This window comes from Aquila chrysaetos, chromosome 3 (genome assembly GCF_900496995.4).
Source record: "Aquila chrysaetos chrysaetos chromosome 3, bAquChr1.4, whole genome shotgun sequence".
NCBI classification, from domain to species: domain Eukaryota; kingdom Metazoa; phylum Chordata; class Aves; order Accipitriformes; family Accipitridae; genus Aquila; species Aquila chrysaetos.
Window position 1 is genome coordinate 29,506,813 of NC_044006.1, and position 22,379 is coordinate 29,529,191.

General features: G+C 37.9%; 1 protein-coding gene across 2 annotated transcripts in view; it reads right to left on the reverse strand.

Annotated features, from left to right (window-relative positions):
• Positions 1-22,379, reverse strand: part of SUGCT (succinyl-CoA:glutarate-CoA transferase) — a 339,554-nt gene that overhangs the window by 39,943 nt on the left and 277,232 nt on the right. For both annotated transcript variants that reach the window (XM_041122640.1, XM_030009379.2), the window contains one exon: positions 16,088-16,151. In XM_041122640.1, coding sequence (XP_040978574.1) covers positions 16,088-16,151 — 64 coding nt within the window. The remainder of the gene's footprint in view (positions 1-16,087; positions 16,152-22,379) is intronic.

A 22,379-nucleotide genomic window follows, 5' to 3' on the forward strand; every position in this document is an offset into this window, starting at 1 on the left:
GCTTGGAAGGGCTCCAGGCTTGCTGCCCCATCAGGAGCTGCCACTTTTCAGCTCTCCCAGCGTGCAATACAAGCGCAGGGCAGGCGCGAGAGTGCATTTCATGCATCACTGCCCAAGAAGCATAGCCCCAGAGCAAGTTCTGGAAGGCAAAAAAGTATGCTTGTCATCGCTAAATGTCATACTTTGGAAAATACCCCACGGTACCACACACCACCTTCTTCTGCTGCTGCTTCTTTTTCTTCTTCTTCTTGGGACTGCTTGGCCTGTATTCCTGCTGCTACTTTCCGTGGCTCTGTGACTTGCCTTTGCCAGGCTGCAAAGGATATTTTTTCAAGCTCACCTGAAGAACGCGTCAGCCTGCTCCTGGCTACACTTGCGCATTGTGTTAATGCTTGTGAGCATCGGCTCTCAAACACATCCAGAAAAATAAAATAAAATCCTGTTTCCACTTGCAACCTTTGTGTTATGTGTCCTTGAAAGCGGTTTTGGAGCTGAAACCCCCTGGCTTTTCAGGCAAATAACAGTCTCATCGTCACTCGACTCATGGTGAGTGCAGGGAATAAATGGAACAGAACAGAACAGCTATGCTGTGTTGTGCCCAGAGTTCCGCATGACAAGCTCCGACCTCGGTCTGAGGGCTCCATCCAGGAGAGCAGCTCTCTGCAGTGCAGGTGCCAGGCCCATCCAGGAGACAGGGGCAGGGACGGGCACACCTACAACATGGCTCAGGCAGGGACTGAAGGCCCCAGGCTGAGCTGAGACATGTCCCCTGGGCCCTTGGCAGGAGACGGGGAGGGTGGGGGTCCCAGGGGAGGCCGGGCCCAGCCGTTGAGGCCTATGAGCACCCCCAGGACCCTGACAGAAGCGGACTTGCACAGCTCATACGCCCTCCTTTAGACAGGGGTGGTTGCCCACCTTGGAGACAGAGTTTTGGGCCAGAGGAGCCTTCTCTCTGGTGGAGTACCGTTGTTCTCAGGCTCGTGTGTTTTAGCATGTTTTTGCACAGGAAACAGGTCAGACACTTCTAAAAATGAGTCCAAGGAGCAAAAACAAAATCCAGGGGTAATGAACAGGTATTGCTCACCTCCAACAGGTTTGCAACCCTTTAGTGGAGGAGCATGTCCTGCTTCAGACTGAGGGCTTGATCTCTGAGCCTCACTAGTGTCAGAGATGCGGGGGGTTGCTACCCTGTGGAAACCCAGCTAAACTGGATGAACACAGAAGACTTTCAAAAACCGCACTTCACACTTGCTTTGTGCAGATTTGTGCGGATGGTCCACTTATCTCGAGACGATCCACAGCTCTCACCCCCACCAGAAGGCACATGCCTCCTCCCCACAACGTGACAGAGCCAATGCCTAGGCTGGGATGTGGTTATGGTATTGAATGCCTTCTGCTAGTGCAGGGCTGGGTAGAAATGTCAGAGATTTCCTTATCATGTACTGGTAGGGAAAGGAGGACATGGGAAGGAGAAAAGAAAAGAAAAGAAAAGGAAAGGAAAGGAAAGAAAAGAAAAGAAAAGAAAAGAAAAGAAAAGAAAAGAAAAGAAAAGAAAAGAAAAGAAAAGAAAAGAAAAGAAAAGAAAAGAAAAGAAAAGAAAAGAAAAGAAAAGAAGGAAAGAAAAGAAAAGGAAATAAAAGGAAAGGAAAGAAAAGGAAAGAAAAGGAAAGAGAAAAGTTCAGCTGGAAGGGACCTACAATAACCATCTAGTCCAACTGTCTGACCAGGGCCGACCAAAGTTCAAGCATGGTATTAAGGGCATTGTCCAGCTAAATGCCTCTTCAACACTGACAGGCATGGGGCATCAACCATCTCCCAAGGAAGCCTGTTCCAGGGTTTGACCACCCTCTTGGTAAAGAAATGTTTCCTCATGTCAAGTCTGATCCTCCCCTGACAGATGCAGCTTTGAGCCATTCCCACACATCATGGCACTGGGTACCAGGGAAAAGAGATCAGCACCTCCCTTTCCACATCCCCTCCTCAGGAAGCTGTCCAGAGCAGTGAGGTCGCCCCTCAGCCTCCTTATCTCCAAAGTAGACAAACCCCGAGTCCTCAGCCGCTCCTCAGAGGACATGCCTTCCAGCCCCTTCCCCAGCTTTGGTACCCTCCTCTGGATGTGTTCAAGTATCTTAACATTCTTTTTTAAGTTGTGGGGCCCAGAACTGCACACAATACTCATGGTGAGGCCACACCAGCATTAAATACAGCCAGATGATCGCATCTTTTGACCGGCTGGTTCTGCTGTGTTTGATGCACCCCAGGATGTGGTTTGCTCTCTTGGCTGCCAGGGCACACACTGCTGACTTTTGTTGAGCTACTGTCAACCAGCACCCGCAGACCCCTTTCTGCAGGGCTGCTCTCCAGCCACTCCCCTCCCAGTTTAGACTTGTGTCTGGCGGCGCTACTCTATCCCATGTGCAGATTCCAACATTTGTTCTTGTCCAATTTCATGCCACTGATGATTGCCCAATGCTCCAGTCTACCCAGATCCCACTGCAAGGCCTCTTGTCCCTTGAGAGAGTCAACAGCACCTCCCAGTTTAGTATCATCAGCAAACTTGCTAAGGGTGCATCCAACTCCTGCATCCAGATCATTGATAAAAAGATTGAACAGAACCAGCCCCAGAATTGAACCCTGAGGAACACCGCTGGTGACTGGTCGCCAGCCAGATGTAGCCCACTTCACTGTAACCCTTTGAGCCCTGCTGCTCAGCCAGTTCTTCACCCAGAGCACTGTTAGTCTACAGAATATAAGAAGCAACTCTCAATGGAGCTTTATGGATTATATCCCTTCACGTTAAATTAATTAATTCCTTCTAATCCAAAATGAGAGTATATATGGCACTCTGACTATGGTCTGTTGCACAGGATCTCCGCTGGTATACAATATCGAGGGCATGTGCTGACATGCCAAAGAAACTTGGGTGGAGGTCAGGGCAATAAACTCTAATATACAAGATTAGAAAACAAAATATGAAAAAATATGAAAAAAAGCATAAATTTAAGCTTACCTGGTTGTTTACACAGACAAAATAAATTTCAGCATCATATAGGTAACATAACCACAATACACGGCTTGAATCCAGCTTAGGCCTATGTAGTAGCAGTATAGGGGAGAGAAGAACTAGTTGGATATATATTCTCATTTTTCTCAAATAGATGCAATAGCATTAGAAAATACAACTATGTCCTATCCCATATGGTGAGTGGTCACCTAAGAGTATTAAGTACTCTGGTGAATGTACATTGTCTTAATAATTTGTCTTTTTTCATATTACATAGCTCTCTTACAGCTACATAGATGTGAATCCATTCAATCATCTTTTTGTTATTATATGTTATGAATGTTACCAGTGGGAGAACACCACTGGCAAGTGAACTTTTTACCCGTTATATTTTAAAGTTCAGGACAAAATTGTTTTCCCTGCCAGCATGCCTCAGTCATTACATTTCACAGTTGTAGTATTTAGGAAAGACTGGAAATATTGGACCTGTGGAAGAAGCCAATGTATAATCAAAAGTCTTAAGTCTTTCAAAGGCTGTGTGATTTGTACACCAATTACATCTGCTCCCAGAAATAACTCCTGAATTAAGTATAATTGCATTCCTGCCTGGATTGGTGTCTTTGGCCCATACGTATTGCTAGTTAAGTAGCTAAAAGCAGCAATGAAGTGGAAATCAGCTATTATCCCAGTATGATGAGCAAACCAATATGCAGTCCTTCCTCCCCAAAGTGGTGGTTCAAATGCCCTAGTCACCAGGAGCAGGATTTATTTCTTTTTACAAGACAGGAGGTGGTAATGATTATACTACTCAAATATAAAAGTAAATTTTGAACTACTAAATACTCTTCAGGTAGAGACATTAAGCACTACAAGACAGAAATTTCCTAAATTATGACTGAGTTTTCAGCCTTAACTCTTGACTTTTTAAAGAGCCTCTACAAATGGATCTTCTTAATATCTCTGTGTAATTATCAGACAGTATACTGCAAACTGTACCATGAATTGGAATGCTTAAATTTTGTCTTCCATATATTAGGTTCCATATTTTACTGTACATTTAAGTTGATTACTGATCATTACTTCTCATTAATTACAGTAAATTTAGAAAAATTATATGACAAAGCTCCTGAAAATAGAACTCAAGTCTTCAGAAAAGAGCAGAGCACTTTTACTGAGGACATGCTTTACTGTAAATAAGACAACATTCGTTTAATTCATTCATCTTGAGTTTAAAAATTATCCACAACTTTCTAAGGCATTTATCTTCAACAGTGCAATCACCACAAATCATCAGAGCATGTAAATTCCCTGAATGTACCCAATATTTGAAATCTTGATATAAATAAATAATGATTTTTCCCCCATCTTTGATATCACAGATAATTTTAATTACACATAAATACTGTTCAAGGATGAGCAGATAAAAAATCCAATATGATACCAGGGCTTAGCTTTCTTTTAACTTACAATAATTTCCTTCACACAACACTTTGTAAAAAAAAAAAGTTAATATTTTAAACACAAAATATTCATATTTCTGCATTTTCTGAATCACTTTTGCTTATAAATTATATGCATTGAAACTACGTAATTCTTCTCTCACTACAGTTTTATACCAAATAACCTCCATGGGTATCAAGATTATTATGTTCTATAACAGTATATAATATACATTCATATGTGATACACAAGTGTAATATATAATTATGTAATGGAAATATAATATATTATTTTATTTCATTGGAACTGGTGCCCAGTATAATAGTGGTTTCCAAGAGTCAGATAGACCTTAGACTATAGTTTCTAAATACAATCAATAAAGCATTTTGATTCATGTCTGGGTACACCTGGGGAAAAGAATACCAGTCTCTGAAAATATCTGAAAATTAGAAGTATACGCTATGCCTCACAATATAGCAACTGACTGCAAACTTCCCTCATTTAAAAAAAAAAAACAACCAAGACTTGAGGCCATCTGGCAGAAAAATCTTGAAAGTAAATGCAAATTCATGGAAATGGTAACAGATTGCCACATGGAGGTTGGTGGTGGATGATACTGCTTTGAGTGATGAACCATTGTCCTGGTTTTGGCTGGGATAGAGTTAATTTTCTTTCTAGTAGCTGGTATAGTGTCATGTCTTGGATTCAGTATGAGAAGAATGTTGATAATACACTGATGTTTTTAGTTGTTGCTCAGTAGTGTTAAGACTAAGTCAAGGATTTCTCAGCTTCTCATGCCCAGCCAGCAAGTAGGCTGGAGGGGTACAAGGAGTTGGAAGGGGACACGGCCAGGACAACTGACCCAAACTGGCCAACGGGGTATTCCATACCATGTGACATCATGGCCAGTATATAAACTGGGGGGAGTGGGGCTGGGGGGAATAGCTGCTTGGGAACTAACTGGGCATCGGTCAGCAAGTGTTGAGCAATTGCATTGTGCATCAATTGTTTTGTGTATCCCAATCCTATTATTATTATTATCAACATCATCATCATTATTATTATTATTATTATTATTATTATTTTCTTCCTTTCTGTACTATTAAACTGTCTTTATCTCAACCCACAAGTTTTACTTTTTTCTGATTCTCTCCCCCATCCCACTGGGTGGGGGGGCAGTGAGTGAGCAGCTGTGTGGTGTTTAGTTGCTGGCTGGAGTTAAACCACAACAACCATCTAGCAAGAATCTAAAAGTCATATTAAAGTAGTAGACACGGTAAATGCTTGCTTTCTTAAAGTCAACTGGAAGGAAGGTTCCAGGGTATCTCCACACCAGCCAACATTTTGAAAGACTTAAAATAGGTCAGAATAATGACTCCTAGAAGGTAAATGGCTTAATAGGAAGAAACCAAGGGTTTTGTATTAAATTCTGAGCTACTCCTCCAATTTCTCCTTTTTCCCCCCCAGTAGTTTTCTCTACAGTGTCAGTATTACAGAATTACTTGAAGGATAGGTGAAACTGTTATCTTCCAATTTAACATTGTCATGCAGCTATACCAAAGTTACACTTTACCCATGTATTCTCAAAACACTCTTTTAGAGCTGGTGAAAGCTAGAGCATGGTACCTGAACCTATGAGGAACAAAAGGACACTTCAACACTTTCTGATGTTTTTTTCTCAGGAAATTCAAGCAAAAATGAGGAGTAGAAGGGTAGACTAACTGTGCATTCAGCTTTGAGATAAAACAACTACTAAATCATACAGTGGGACATTGATTTGTGTGTAGTCAGGAAGCCAGGAAATAAAATTCCCTTTCAGGAATTACAACACTAGTCTTTATTCTAGCAATCTAGGAAGGCAGCAAAGGTAAATACTAGCAACACAAAAATCTATGCCCCATCTTTATCTTCTCTATTCCCCTAAGTATGAATAAATGTGAAAACTAGAATGGTTCCCAAAACAGCCTCCTCTGCCAAACTTACTGATCCCTAAAGTGTTCCCCATTGGGAGGTGAAGGCCAGATTTTAAAATGCAGGCATATTCAAAGGAAACAACAGAACTGTACACTCTTCATTTATTCACATAAACACCTGGCTTGCACATACAAAATAGTAAGTGGTGCATTCACATGATCAAGTATATAACTCACTATGTCATTAAGGAAATATCTGATAGAACTATATAGAAAGTTATCATCTTTGCCAAGGGTTTTTTGTTTTTCTAAATGAAGCACTCTAAGCACTTCCACAAAAACTTGTATCCCAAGAGACAAACCACACATGAAACCAAAAGAGTTTCTAATCATTACTTTGTCTCAGACCAGAATTCAGTTTGACCTATTATTTTGAAGTTTTCACTGAACCTTAACCAGAACTGAAACAGAACAAGTACTACAGAACTTCTGAAATTCAGAATGCTGGTTTGACTAAACATAGACACCAACTAGCAAAGATCAATTTAAGGAGGGGAACTTTCTGCACCAGCTGTTGCTTGCAAGGCCACATTTCATTGTAGTATTTTCTTATCACCTTCTTCCTCAAATCATTCCCCATGTTTTCTCACCACTGTGGTCCTTCAGTGCAAGCCTCCTCTTCTCTACCCTGATGCTATGCCATTTGCTGTGAACCACAGGTTTCTTGGTCAAAGCTGTTAGATTTTGCACATGCCTAAGGTGATCTTTGAGCCCGAACAATGACTCCTGTTCTCCAGCAGTGTAGTCCTGTGTGCTGTAGGTCCTATTTTAATTTCTCTGCTATCAGCACAACCTCTTCTGCTCCCTGGCACAGCACAGATACCACTGATGTTTCCAGGGCAGTGCCCCGCAGCTGTTTTGCTTTAGCTTCTCAACCTCCTAAGATTCAGGTGGCTGAGAAGATGACATAGAAAGGTGCTGGGAGCCCAGATGGTGGTTAGGTTCTGGCTGAGGAATGAGACCTGAAAACTAACAATTCTCCCTATATGAAACTCATATTTGAGGCATGCCCCCATCATATGAACTTTTTCCATTTTTAAAAGCTGTGGTTTTCAGGGAGAAAAGTTCACTGACCATTTCAGTAACCCAAAATGGCTCAAACTAGGTGACATTGAAAAAACATTCTGCATGGACAGTAAAGCTAGGAAGAAATGGCTGCATGGCATCACCAGAACTCAACCTGGCTCAAAAGAAAAATCACTAGCTCAACTCCAGCTGAAAGTTGTACTACCCAGTTCTTTGAGAAAGAGAAAGCAGTTCCCAAATGTAACTCAGCAAATTACAGAGCAGTTTTCATCATAGATTTACTCATATAGGAATCTAAATCTCATAGTCAAAGCAATGTGGCTTAATGTTTTAGTGCTAATCTTGTAATTTCTTTAGAATACTATAAAATTGCTACGAGTTTATACAAGCTTGTGTAAGTATGTCTGTGTTCATGTGCTGGGAATAGCACATGTGTGCATGCAGTTGTGCTTTCAGTATGTGCAAGCTGGACAACTGGAATTGGGTATTTGTGCATGATCGGCTTTGAAATTTTGTTTGCCCCACATGTTTCTACATCGTACTGCCTCTCTTCACAAATGGGCCTGATTTTATGTTCCTTGTGGTGTTTCTAAAAACAGTTTGCAAAGAATATTAAAAAGCTTGCTCTAATCTGCAAGCCTCTGCCTCATTTCATCTCTGCATCCAGTTCAAAACCCATGAGGAACACTCTACTTACACACTAATCAATATAAACTTTTTATTGGCCTGCCACAGGCACAATCTCTAAACAACTTTAATTTAAAGCAATGAATTGACACCAAATTTTGAAATTCATTAAGTTATCAATCCCTTTTAATAGAACAATTATCTGCTTTTTATATGGGTAAACTGTTTTTATTTACTGCTATGTTCAGTGTAGTTTCAGACAGCCAAAGAAACAGGGATTCTGTGCCTTCTTAGGGGACTCTGTTCCGTACCTTAACAGACTGTGTCAGGAAGATTTTTCTAATCGGGTCTTGACCCAATGCCTAATGTTTTCAGTAGACCTGAAACAATTACAAAGCTGCTGCACTTTGCATACGCAACAGACCTGAAAAGACCTGGGCAAATTACCCTACATAGTTTGTCAGTCATCTAGATGTGACTTCTGTCATGTAAGTACTTTCATGGGGAGAAAAAAATAGTTAAAGGTCATGAAAGACAGGAAAAAAATATTGTTGCTCTATAAAACTAGGTAACATTGAATTAGAATCATGGCATGGGTTTTTTAACAATGAATCTGATCAGGCATTTAAAGAAAGAGGCAGATAATTGATGAATTTTCCATCTCTTGAGGACTTCTGAATAAGACAAACTGTAGTCAAACACATGTGAAAGGAGTAAAATGATGAAATTCTATGGCCAATGGTGTAAGAAGGCAAACTACATGATCTAATGGCCACTGCTGACCATAAAATTGTTCAGTCTAGGTTCACAGAAAACAGTTTAAGTCCAATCATTCTTTCCATTCACAGGGAGGCAGGGCTTGGGTCAAGATGACATGGTGGAAACACAAATGAGGATTAGTATACTCAGTATCCTAGGGATTAAGTAAAATTGTCTAAATGCTTAAAACATATTTTTACATTTAATTAAACCAAACTTTTTTAGCTAACAGTAGATTCCTTTTCTTATCCAATAATTATTAAAGATCATAAAGATATACTTACAATTTATGGGTGTTGAAGTAATTTGGCTGTTTTACAATGCACCCGAGGCATGCAGATATATCTTTACAATCACACACCCTGAACTGTGTGAGCACCTGGCTGTGCTTGTTTCAGATTGAGGGTTAAGAAAGTACTTTCTAAGTTACTGTTACTTACAAAGAAAGAAGTGGGAAACACATTTAAACAGAACAACAAAAAAAAAAAACCACAAAGCTGAATTCTAGGACTGTCACCATTGGTGGGAAATTAGTGAGTTTATTTGGCTATTCAGTTAATGCTTCAACTTTTTTTTTTTCTCTGCATAACAGCAAGGTGATACTGTTTAGTTTACTCTCCATAAGAAACTATGTCCAGTTTAAAGGAAATTCTAGTATATTTTAGAACATATGGAGGAAAATAATAAAGAAAATATTCTCCAGTAAGTAAAAGTATAATTACCAATCAACATCCAGCAAAATTTCAACCATCATTTTACTTGACTTATTATGTACAGAGTAGGAAAATGTCCCCACTTGTCCACTGAAAAATTTTTATTTTCCCTCCAGATATGGCAGTGTCGGGTCCTGGAAAGAAACACGTGATGCAAGAAAAACAACTCTGACTGCCACAATTTAAAGAAAGACAGAAAAACCTAGGGTCTGCAGAGAGGATAGTCCAGCTCAGGCACCCTGAACAACAGTCCTGGAGAGCCACCGCGTGAGTAACATACAGCGCTGTTGGTCCCAATCGGTATTGTTACTCAGTTACTCTGAGCCTGACGGAAAAGACTTCCACTATTTCTTAATTTCCCCCCCACAACTGAAGTCCCAGAACTAGGTAAGAGAAAGCTGGCTTTTCTTCCTTAAGACATTAACTTTACAAGTATCAACTGTGGCACAAAAACCATTCTAGGAGGTATAGCAAATTTTAAAATATACAGTAGAGAAATACTCTGGAAACATATGTCAGGGGAGCAAAAATATGAAAAGGTTTGTTGTTTATGTTTTACTTTAAAAGAAATCTTAAAAGATTCCAAATTAAAGTATCATTCATTATAAACAGACTAGACTTTTCTATATAATCCTGAAGCTTATAACATATTCCTTGCCATTCCCACCATCTCTTTTCTGCTTTTGCAATCAGTACAAATATATTGTTTATATATTTATTAAGATTTTTTAAAGTATTTTGAGGCTAGCTAAGCGAGCTGTCATATATCATTTCTGCTGAGTTCTTGTAATGGTCCTGAATTCCTCAAAATTGAAATCAGCTCTGTGAATGTAAAAGACATAAACAGTCAGCCCTGATGACTAAAAAAGGCGAATGAGGTAACGGTAATGCCGGTGAAGCTGTTTGTCTCCAATGTACCATAAATAGTGAAGTGAAATTAAAATTTTTCAATCAACATCAGTTATGCACATGCATGCATGCACACACGCGCACACACATGCATATGAAAAAACTGCCTGATGAGAAGCAGACAGGCTCAGAAGTTCAAGCAGAGGTTTTTTTGCAAAAAAAAATTTTTGGGAATTTTTATGTTGTTGTTGTTGTTTTTCCTATATTGTGGGATCTCCTAGCTGCAGGAAACGATGGATTGGAGTACAGACTTCCTTAATTTCCTGCAAACTTCCCCCAAGCAGAAGTCACTTTTCTCTGCCATATATCTAGTCCTACTGAAGCTTCCCCCACTAGACTTACATTAAATGATCAAAAAAAGATAGCATGTATCACTGACAGCCATATCTGCTCCCTGTATTGAAATGTACTGATCAAACACATAGATACCCCACTGTTATTACCCCAACTATAACTGGTCTTCCCCATACATGGAGAAAATAAGCATAAATACATACATACCTAATAAATAGGAATACTTATTTAAAACAATACATAGAGTTTTTCTAAGAACTTCCTTCCCTTAGAAATCAAAGTATTTTTCAACTATTAACTAAGACATGAAAAACTGCAAACGATTAGTAAAGTGAGACACAGAGAGTGATTTGTCCAAGGTTAAGGAAGAAATCTGTGGCACAGTAAGGAAGTCCTATTAGATCTCTTGCCTCTTTGTCTTGTTCCTTAAAACCATTCTTCTAGGAGATTGATGGCAATTAGTCTCCATGGAACCATGACACCATTTAATGAATCATACAACAGGAAAAGCCTATCTCTGAAAAAAATGTCTTTCCTGTTTCAATAGTATATTTGTAATGCACAGTGACAGGAGAAGACCGGAAAAAGGGACATTTCTCCTGAGTGGGTTGATTAATTAACATAGATTGCCTGAATTCAGTCCAAGAAGTCTATGCCAAGGAGGAGTCCTGTACTGCCTTTCCTAACTGAGCTTGGAGCAGTCCCCCAAACACATTATCTCAATAGCACAGAAGGAAATCACAAAGCCAGGTATGAAATTGGCCTTTCTGAGCAATAAAGACATACTTGATGCAGATCATCGGCCGAAGGAGAGAAATAGTGTTTATCAACTTAGGAAATGGGGATGAGGAGAATGTACAATGTAAACATTATCAAAACTAAGGATAGTTGTTTTGTCTGGAAGAGGTGTTTTACATGATTTCCACAGTTACATTGTTTCCTGTTTGATGAGAGATGATTCCAAAGTGTAGGCTTATATCCAAATCCCCAATTCGCTAAGGCTCAGAAGGGGTCAGAAATGAGGTTTATTTCACAGAGGTTCCTGCTAGTTAATAAATTCTACAAAGCTTGGTTTGTTAGGGACAGCTGAATGCATTGTGTTTTTTCCTTTAAAAAAAATCATATTACAAACATTCTTTTGACTATAAAAAACTACTGGCAGCTTTTAAAAGTCAATATTAGACACTAGATAATGCAGAAGTTGGGAATATTATTATCTGAGTTTCCTAAACTATATAAAATAGATGATAATGGAAAAGGTTTGGGCAAGATTGCATTGCATCCATTAGCTTTTTCTACATAATCAGTATGGGTTGGTATCCATTATGCTCCACATTGCAACTCAGAATAAATTACTCAGTGGCTCCCAGAAACCCACTGGCTACCGCTCTTTGGAAAAGTCCATTACTCCTTGGCAAAGCATTTCAAGACTAACCCAGATGCTAAAGCTTCTTGAAATTTTGTCCTTTCACTTAACTGTATTGTCTCTGTGCCATCCAGCATCATCTGCAATCTGGCACTCTATAAAACATCTCTCCCCTATCATTTTTGGCCCTCAAAAGTACTTTCTGTGTTCTACATTTCCCATTTTATTAAACTATATAATTTCTCCTCCAGATCTCTATGGAAAGGGCTAAGCATAACAGAACTGAGTGAGGAGATACTGAGGTTAGTCACAGAATAAGAATATAATCCAAGTTGGAAAGAACTTCAGGAGGTCTCCAGTCCAAGCTCTTGCTCAAATCAAGGTCAGGTCTGAGGTCACACCAGGTTGCTCATGGCTTTATCTAGTTGTTTCTTGAAAACCTCCAAGAACAGAGCCTGCACAACCTCTCTGGTCAACCTGCTCCACTGCCTGGCTGTCGTCATGACAAAAAAGACTTTCCTGATATTGAGTCTGAATCTCTCTTGTCTCTCATCCTCCCACCATGCACTGCTGTGAAGAGCCTGGCTCTTCATGTTGATAACCTCCCTGTAGGTGCTGGGGGGCTGCTGCCAGGCCCCCCTGAGGCTGCCTTTTCCCCAGGCTGTACCAGCCCCTCTTCCTCAGCCTCTCCAGCTGAGATGCTCCAGCTCCTCATCCTCTTTGGAGCCCTGCCCTGAACTAAAGATGATTAAGCTGACTTCAGCTATAAAGCCAGAAGAGATTCATCAGTACAGCCCTGCAATCAGATGAACCAGTCCTGCAAAAAATGAGTGCAGTACAGTGCCAGGCCTTTGGGACTCAAGTGAGGCTCTCTCACAGCTTTGCACCTTCTATATATAATATGTCAAGTATATGTATATGTACACGTACATGTACATGTGTACAATAAGTCAGCTCTAGAATAATTTCACGACATGAATATACTGAATGGCATATGTGAAACATTATCCTTATGAAATCACTCAACTGCCATAGAACCACATTTTTCTTTAAAATGATCTTACAGTCTTTTATACAGTCACTGTTAGTCAGACATGATGAAATCCCTTTTTCACATCCGTTCTTGAATCTAAGCTATCTTGCTTGCTAACAGTAACAGCAGTGTATATGTGCAAGGACATTTTTCAGTGAATACTTGAAGCAGGAGATATCAAAATACAAGGTCTGTATCTCTCCTATCCTCAATACAGATTTTGAAAAGAAAAGTGAATAGAAATATGTTTTTTATAATGCGACTTCTCCCACTCCAGTTTCATCAGTACCTTATGATGTGCTTATCAGCACACAGTATATCTCAGGCTTGGAATTATAAAAAAAGGCAAGGGGGAAAGCATTGACTAGCTGTGGAAAGAACCCAATTCAATAACCATATCAAAAGATAATTAAGTAAAGGAGGAGTATGAATCACCAAGTCCAACGTTAAAAATGTAGCCTACATTAAAGCCAATAGCAAAATCCCTCAGAATTTCAAGATGGAAGATCTACAAGAGAGGATTCATATACAGATTAGAACCCACTCTCATAGTGGGGAGACCCCTGGAGAAGGACTACTCTAAACCAGTATGTTAGACACAGAGGCCAACTGTGATACTCAGAGCTGAAATCTGCCAGCATACTCTCACTGAATAAGTGTATGTCACTGGCCTCACAACTTTACTTGGCAGCACAAGTCTGACCTCTGTCAAGAGCCTCAAGTGTGATGTCCAATTCAGTTACTGAAAGACACATTAAAATCTGGCTTATATGGTTAAGAAATAACAGTCACCCATTTTTATTTTGGGATCAGTCTCCCCAGTGTCTTTAAGGAGAGACATTTTTAGTCTATCCAGTTTCAACATTCACATTAATATCTTAATCTTGCTTAATAAGCAACCCTGAGCCAGAAACTGAGAGCTTAGTACAGTTGTTCTCTACCAAATATAATATATTCAAATATAATCACATTGAAAAAAAAGTTGTTACTATTTAAATAGTCATTGAGAAGCAGTTTATCTACTGGAAGTCTTCTCCGCACACTCTTCCCTGTACTCTTCAGGTATATCATTGACCAGGACAATTCCAGGGTACTTCCATTACCTATCATCAACAGTGGCGAAACTCACTATGCACTTTAATTTTGGGACAAAGTAATGTACACTCTTTCCAGTGATATCAATAGGTCCATTCTACTCACACTGAATGAGTGTCCTTCACACTTCCCTCCCCTGTCTCTCCCCTCCTTATCCTCCCATGCCAGGAAAGGAAGGAATTCTCCTTTTCCTGCTCAAATATCCAATAATCATTTCAGCCATCTGCTTCAATACAAGAAACTCCTCATAGAAGCCCATCTAAATGGCAAACCATTAGAGATTAAGATGATTTATTTTAGTTTAGTGCAGTGTCACTGGTTTAATAAAATAAAAAATAACTAAGGATTTGGGAAGTACTATGGCTTACTACCTATGTAAAAACTCACTCTCTTGCCAATACATTCTATCACTGCTGACAGACATTAGAACATTCCTTTCATCTCCTTCCTCTTCTTGGAGTTTAACCTATCCCCTTAAGGAGTATTTGCTTTCTCTAAGATAGATTATACATTGTATGCAACATGAAAACCTTACGTACTTTCTCTACCATCTGCAAGGCTTTTCTGCCCACTTCTTTAAAAAGAATTAAATCAAAACCCTTATTAGTCTTTTCATTTTGGATAAATAAACCAGGATTACTTTTCTGTTAGAGACTAAAACAAAAGGATTACTATTTCCAGATACGGGCATCTAAATTAGAGAAGCATTTTTGAATACAATCAACCAAACATCCAAGCATAGTGGGACCAAATGTGGAATGCAAACTGTGATAAAGAACAAATATGAAGCATACACATACACACACAAAACACCCCCTCTATTAATGCAGAAAATATGACCTAATACAGGATTGATTTCTTTCAAATAATGCTTTCTGCATCCCAGTGTGATTCCAGGATGTGCAAATTAAGATAAATTTTATGGGTCAAATTCTTCTTACCACTACATGTGCTCAAGTCAACTGAAATTGATGACAACTGGATGCTGTGTCAGAGGGTGGAATTTGGCACAGAAAATCACAATGTAAGGCGAGGATGTTATAAAAATAAAAATTACATGGTGCTTTGAATGAAGGAGGAAACAATTCTCAATGTGGCTTGGGAGAGAAAAAAGCATAGAGAAGCAGAAAAAGATGACCCAATAGCTAGTAGATTATCAGATAAGGCTCAGCTGTCAAAACAGAGCCAACTGAAAGGATGTGAATGAGAATGCTCATAATGGCTCTGGATGAACCTAACCCCATTCCATAACTAACTCCAATGGAAGTAAAGCTACACCAGCTCCATGTCCTGATGCACTTAGAACTTAAAAGAGGAGAGACTAGTTTATTACTTCTATATTCTTTGGAAATCCAAAATAGCTATCTAAGACTTCATTATTGCAGAGCTTCACGTCTAATCTCATTAAAAGAAACGGTGTGATGAAGCCTTCAGTACGAACTTCCCTCCTCTTTCTTTTTTTTTTTTTTTTTTAATAACAGAAATGTCCCTAAAAGAAGCCTGTGTAACTTGCAAAATAGACCTAAATCAAAAACAGATTCACATATTTATGTAGATGATTTAGCAGTAATATTTCTAGCAGTGGGAGTTTGCAAATATTATCAAATCCATGTTCATGCTTTATGACAACTGACCGATGAAAACCAGAAGCTATTCTGACACACATTTTTACCCATTTTTCTGCTACTGGAATGAATATGAGCACAAATGTCTTCCTGGTTAAACTTTTGTTCATTTGAGTGAAATGTGAAGATGTGTCATGTCCTCAGCTCAGTTCCAGAACTACTCAGGATGTCATGTAGCATTTAATTTCAAGCTCCATTTAGAAAAAAGAATTAAACATCTAACCTGGAACAGCTATCTTCCCAGCTGTTGGATGATTCATTTCCATCACAAGTCCATTGTGCAGCACCTAGAAAAAAAAAACAAAACCCAAACCACGTATGTAATAAAAAAATATAATCAGTTCCTAAACTCAAGAGGAAAAAAAGAGATAAATATTATCATGTTCTTTCACAGAAAATCTGAAAATACAGGGAGCTACACTTCAAGTAATTTGCTTAATCTGCAAAATGAAAGACTGATGTTTGACACTACTCTCTATTTATGCATCTAAATAAATGCTTCAGTAAGACTTTACATGTCTAACGTATCTTTAAGCTCCTATATCCAACATCAAACATAAGAAACTGAGCTGGAAGCATGTCATGCTTTCAACCACCAAAAGACAACTGGTAACAACATGGAATGAGAATTAAAACCTTCACCCACTTTCACTTTTAATCTGCAGTATGTATTGAATGCCTATACATAACTTATGCTCTCTAGAGTTTTTTTTTCATTGTTACTTAGTTGTTTTTGAGTTCATGATGGATCACACTACGAAACGCTGTCTTAGTAGCTGCTACTACAGGAGCTCCTACTACATTCAGGAAAGATGACATAATTTTGATGTTATTTCTGTTCTTTCGAGTGGGTATGCCATGCTTCAGCCTTGTGTATATCTGTATGGGATTATATTCATCACAATTTCCAGTTCCTTGTTACTAACATCAAGCAGAAAGCAATGTATGATACCAAAATTCTCAAATAATAGAGAAAAAGAAATTCATAAGAGCAAACTCACTGCTATTGTTAATAGAACTCTGCACCAAAGCCAAGAAGTAATTTTTATCATTTCCTTATCTATTATTCTGCCATCCTTCTAACACTATCTTAATGAAATAATCAGAATTCTTAAAAATTATTTATTTTGTTACTGAAGTATCCTCTACAAATAAAAAGCCTCCCATTAACCAATTATTTTTATTTCCAGTGTAACAAGTCTAGAGTGCCTTGCCAAATGTATCGGCTATAGAAAAGCAAAGATGGGCTAAGACTGTTAAGTGATCATGTAATACATCTACCTATTCACCTTGCACCGTGAACAACACTAACAACCTTGACTATTAATGACAGGTGTAGGTCTAATTATTCTTGAAAATTTCCAGTGAATGAGATGACAATTTTCTTATGCAGTCTGCACCATATTCTCTATTTTTATTATTAGAAATTTTTCTCCTAATACATAATCTAAGTATCTTTCCTTTGTATTATACATCTTTATTCTTGTCTTTTCCCCAACTGGACACAGAAAACCAATCACTAGCATCTTTATAACATTCTTTTACATACTGGAAGATTGTAATCACATCCTCCCTCAGTCTGCTCTTTTCTAGACTAAACAAAACTAATTCCTTTAACCATTTTTTCCAGGTCAAACTTTGTGAACCTTTTATCTGTGTAGAATAGGATGCTTAAGAAATTCCCATTCCTGAACAGGTGGTGTCAAAAGGTCAGGTCAGCTTTCTCTTAGCTTGTGGGGTGAGCCTATTTAGCTGACATTTAGAAATCCAGATATTTCTGATAATAGATGCTGGTGGAAGAATGTCTGTTCACTGGTCTAATTGTTTGGCGCTATACCAAATCATTAGTTCTATTTCTCTTTCAGAAGGTTAACGCCAATTTTGGTAGACGTTCAAGTGAGACATCCAGAATTTTTTTCCAAATGACAGAATTGGAAAATATAATTGCTTGTTTTACTCATTTTTAGAATCTTTCCAGTTATTCCCTTAATCAAACAGTATTGAAAGTTTGGCCTCCTTCCTCTGTAACTTACTTACATGGGCATTCTTTATGCATTTAAATGATTATTTGAGACCTGAACGAAAGAAAACATGCTTATTTGAACTTGAAATCAACAGCACACTCAAGTGCATAAGTAGTTCTTTAGATGGCAAATGAAATGCTGTACCTAAAAGTGGCACCATTTGTTTAAAGAAAAACATACAGATTCTCTAGCAGTTACTCAGGGCTCCACAAAAGTCATGCCTTCCTGTGTTCTGGGTCTCTAAATTCTTATTCTGGGATCTCTAAATTCTTATTCTAATAAGGCAGACTTACATTACTTTCAAAATCTTTCCTTTTGTTAGACTCCAATTCCATCTCCCTTTTCTTTACAGAAAGAGCTAAGAAAAACCTGCAGTATCTTTGAGTATCACCAATCTAACATCTATTCCCTTTTAAAAGAATTGCTTAAGATGCAGTCAAGCTTCCTTTCTGTTTTCATGACAACTACAGTGTAGATTTTCCCTCTCAGATACATTATTTTCTCAAAAACACTGCAATTACCATTACTCTTATTACTCTTATTTTCTACAGTTATTAAGCCTATATTGGTATACTCAGTTCCATCTTTTCTTTTAAAGAAAGCAACCCCCAAGCAATGAATCTGGCCAAAGACTGTTTTTTTTTCCCCACATTAGCAACACTGTTTGAAAGAACTGTGTCATTTCCTGTTCACGTGTTCCATTATTAGGAATCCCAAAAAAGAAATTGAAAAAACAACTTCACTGACTCCTCCTTATGTGCATTCTAAAAACGGTGAAGGAAAAATGTAAGATTACTGCATCCTAGCCTTTGGAAGAATGCAATGTTCAAGTCCATTATCATCAAAGACAAGGAAAGTCTGAGGACAAAGTAAGAGACAAAACTTGAAGGCCTTCTCTTCCATTGTCTTGTACCACTCAAATGGTCATAATCCTTCTGATGTGGTAGAGTCCACTATGCCCTTTGTATTCACCTTAGCTCAGCATAAGGAACTGATGAATCAAGAAAATCATGTACAAGATGACGGCCATCAGTAGATGCATTTTTTAATTCTTTTTTCCACATGGCTTACTTTCCAGGCTAGAAATACTCTATTATTATATTATCTGTTACCATTTGAGATTTTGTGAATCAAATTAATGTTTGGGTGGCATTTTACACCGATTATAATGAGATCATTGTAAGGGAATCAGAAGCAGTCTTCTGTCTTTCAGTAATAACCTTTTAATGACATTTCATTTTATTCCAAATACAGTCATCTTGTTGATTAAAGAAGGAACCTCTCTTGTCTGTCTACTGGTTAATGAAATGAAAACCTGATATCACCAGTTTGTAATCTTATCTCAGTAATAGTACTAGGAGTGTCCTGCTGTTATTTGTGACATGTTCATGTAGGATTTTTTTTGTCCTGTTCATACATGTTTACGTCTTTCCTCCTGACACTTAGAACTATAAAGGAAAAGTCTCTCCTATTTGCAAGAAAGAAGAAATTACACAACATGAAACAGTAAAAAAATCTCTGCATTCTACTGAATTCAATAGAAGACAGGGTTGCTCTGATTTGTGCCATCTGTTATAATGATTCCTGCATCAACTTTTGCTACATAAACTTTTTTAAAAAAATTTTGTGTTTTCTTGCAGACTGGATTTGAAAAACTACATAGATATTATCTATACAATGCAGAATATATGTAATCCTCTATCATTAGTTGCTAATTCTACTCTGGGATTATTTATTTTATATGCAGACAGTATCAGATTTGCCCATGTTACAAAAACAAAATACTGTTTGTTGATGGATAAAAACAACAGAAGTCACTATATTTTACATTTATTTAGCCAGTATAGGTTACTACATGACTTTATTCAAACTACAGCAAATAGAACAATTCATATGATTATGTCTTCTAACCACAGAGAATAAAATAATTTAATTAAAAAATTACTTAATTATTATTTTCCCAATACTATATGCAAGGAAGTCCACCGAGAATCTTTAAAGCAAAGATCTTAATGTTTTACTTGTGTCATGCAAACCAAGGGTAATTTACTATATTTCATCGTATATATTCTCAGTTCTTTCATCATTCCCTCTTAGCTTGTCATGAGAAAAACTATGAAGGATACTTATATCAGCTGCTATGAAACTTACAGAAATTCAGATATAACAACTTCAATGATTAATTTTGCTCTTTTCCCTAACCTTGTTAATAACTGCAAGTTAAAAAGTGGTTAAAATTTTTATAACAGGCAGTGTTAAAATCCCTTAGCCATCTGCTTTCACAAGGAGGATCAAATATTAACTCTAGTTATTTCTTGTATTCTCACCTTGTTCAAAACAATTATTGAACTGACACTACTTTTCTGCGTTAATATTTATATTACCAGTGGGCATGTTCAGTTGAATACTGTAATTTTTCTTTCAGTATTTGAGTCTCTTTTGAGTCTCACTTAAAGCTAAGTGACATATAAAGAAGAAAATGAGAATAAAATTAACTTCAAAAGAAATATAATTATGATATAAAAATACAATATGGCTGCAGAAACAATTTTAAATTTCATCTTCATCTAAAAGACTTGCAAGGCTGAAAATCTAGATACAAACAGGGGTTTTATCTTTGACCGTTTGGGAGTTAAGACTCATTCTTTACAAGATCATATGGTACATGCAGTGGTGCAAGACAATTTTTCAACTTTCACAGATCCTTCAAGGAAAATGGTGAAACTCTCATTTTTCTACAACTGTACTGTTCCTTAAGGCAGTAAGACATACAGACTATTAATGCATATGGTGGCTTTCTTTAGGACTTATGTGTGAGTACCTATTTACCTATCTAAAAAACAGCTAGAAAAACTATCACCATGCAGGATATGGCTTCAGGATGATTTAAAGGAATCTGTTTTTTCTTGGACACTGCATAACTTGTAAGAATATCTGATGTCTGATGATAGGTCCCTTAATTGATAAATACAATAACAATACATACACAAAAGGGTTCTTTTGATAAAAAGATTATATAGCAAAGTAACAAAAGCTGTGAAACAGAAATTAATCATGAATATTATTATTAATAAGCATTAATCTTCCTCACAACCCTTCAAAAATGAATGGCTCTCTTACATGCTAAGGAAGTAAAATACTTTATTGTATTATTGATGCAGCAGCACAAATGGCGGGAAGGAGAATCAGAAACATTGTTTCTGCCTTTTTTCACGTGGATAATGGGGTGTTTGGCCACCTAGTAAACATCTGGCAAATTCTGCAATGACCATAAGGTTCATTTCAACTGTAATGTAACTGATTATGCATGTAACCAATCACCCATGACAATGCAGTTTCTCTTTGAACTGCAATCAAGGTTTCAAATCAGTTCTAGGTCCTACCTAAGATAGAATCAGCTTCCAAAACCTAATCGAAGGAGAAGCTGGAATCAGAATCAGAAACATAACAAACATGCTGTCAGGCCCCTCCTTCTGCCCCCCCAACCCCCCCGCCCCCGCCAGTTTAAAAAGTTCTATTTAATGTAGAGCCATGCATTCAAAATATGCATTTGTACTGACACCACTCTCTCAGTTTCATCTAGAGTTTAGTGAAAAGGATTTTCAGGGCCACAAAGGAAATGATGTAACCATTTTCTCCATATTTTTGTAGCCACAAGATAGCCGGCTGTTGGTAAATATAATTACTACTTGTGCCTCCAAACCACAAGAAAATAATAATACTGTTTTTCCTGTACATGCTGAACATAGAGCTATGGCCATAATCACACAATGCCATATTGGAATTGCATCCCACATCCTAAAAGCACATCTTTCCAGATAAAAAGATAACTCATTTGATATTTGAAAAGGATATTAAATGTATCCCTATCTGATGCCTGGTTCTGCTTGGTCTCGTATTTCTAGAACGATGTTACACAGCAGAATGTTTTGCATATCAGCATGTTCCCCCTCCTTTTTTTCAATGCAGTAGTCCCAGTATTTTCAATTCCTGTTGCTAAAGAAAGTTGTCTTTTATCACTAATAACTTTACTATTATTCTTTCCAAACACAGCTTCTAACATATAGGGCTCACCTGGAGAAGGTAACATCACCTCTCTACCGTATGAGCCATGTAAGTATTGTTTTAGTGAATCACATCTATCTCCACTTTACCTGCACCCACCTCTCATATTTGAAGTATCTCACCATTTCACGCTGGAACAGTACATAATTTGAACAAAAGTAATGTTCTTTACAAATCATTGAATGAGTGAAATCTGGTTTTTTTTGTTTCTGGTTGCTTAATTTACCTCTTTACTCCCAGTCCCTTATTCTGACACACTAAATGCTGTGAGTATGTTAGAGTCCCTTATGTCCTTAGCACTACATCTGTGATACTAAATGAATACAACAAAAGAAAACCACAGTTCACTGGAATGTCCTTATGCTCCATTTCTGCTTTCTGCTAGGCCCGTGTCTTACAGATTGTTTGCTCTGGTGAACTTTTTCT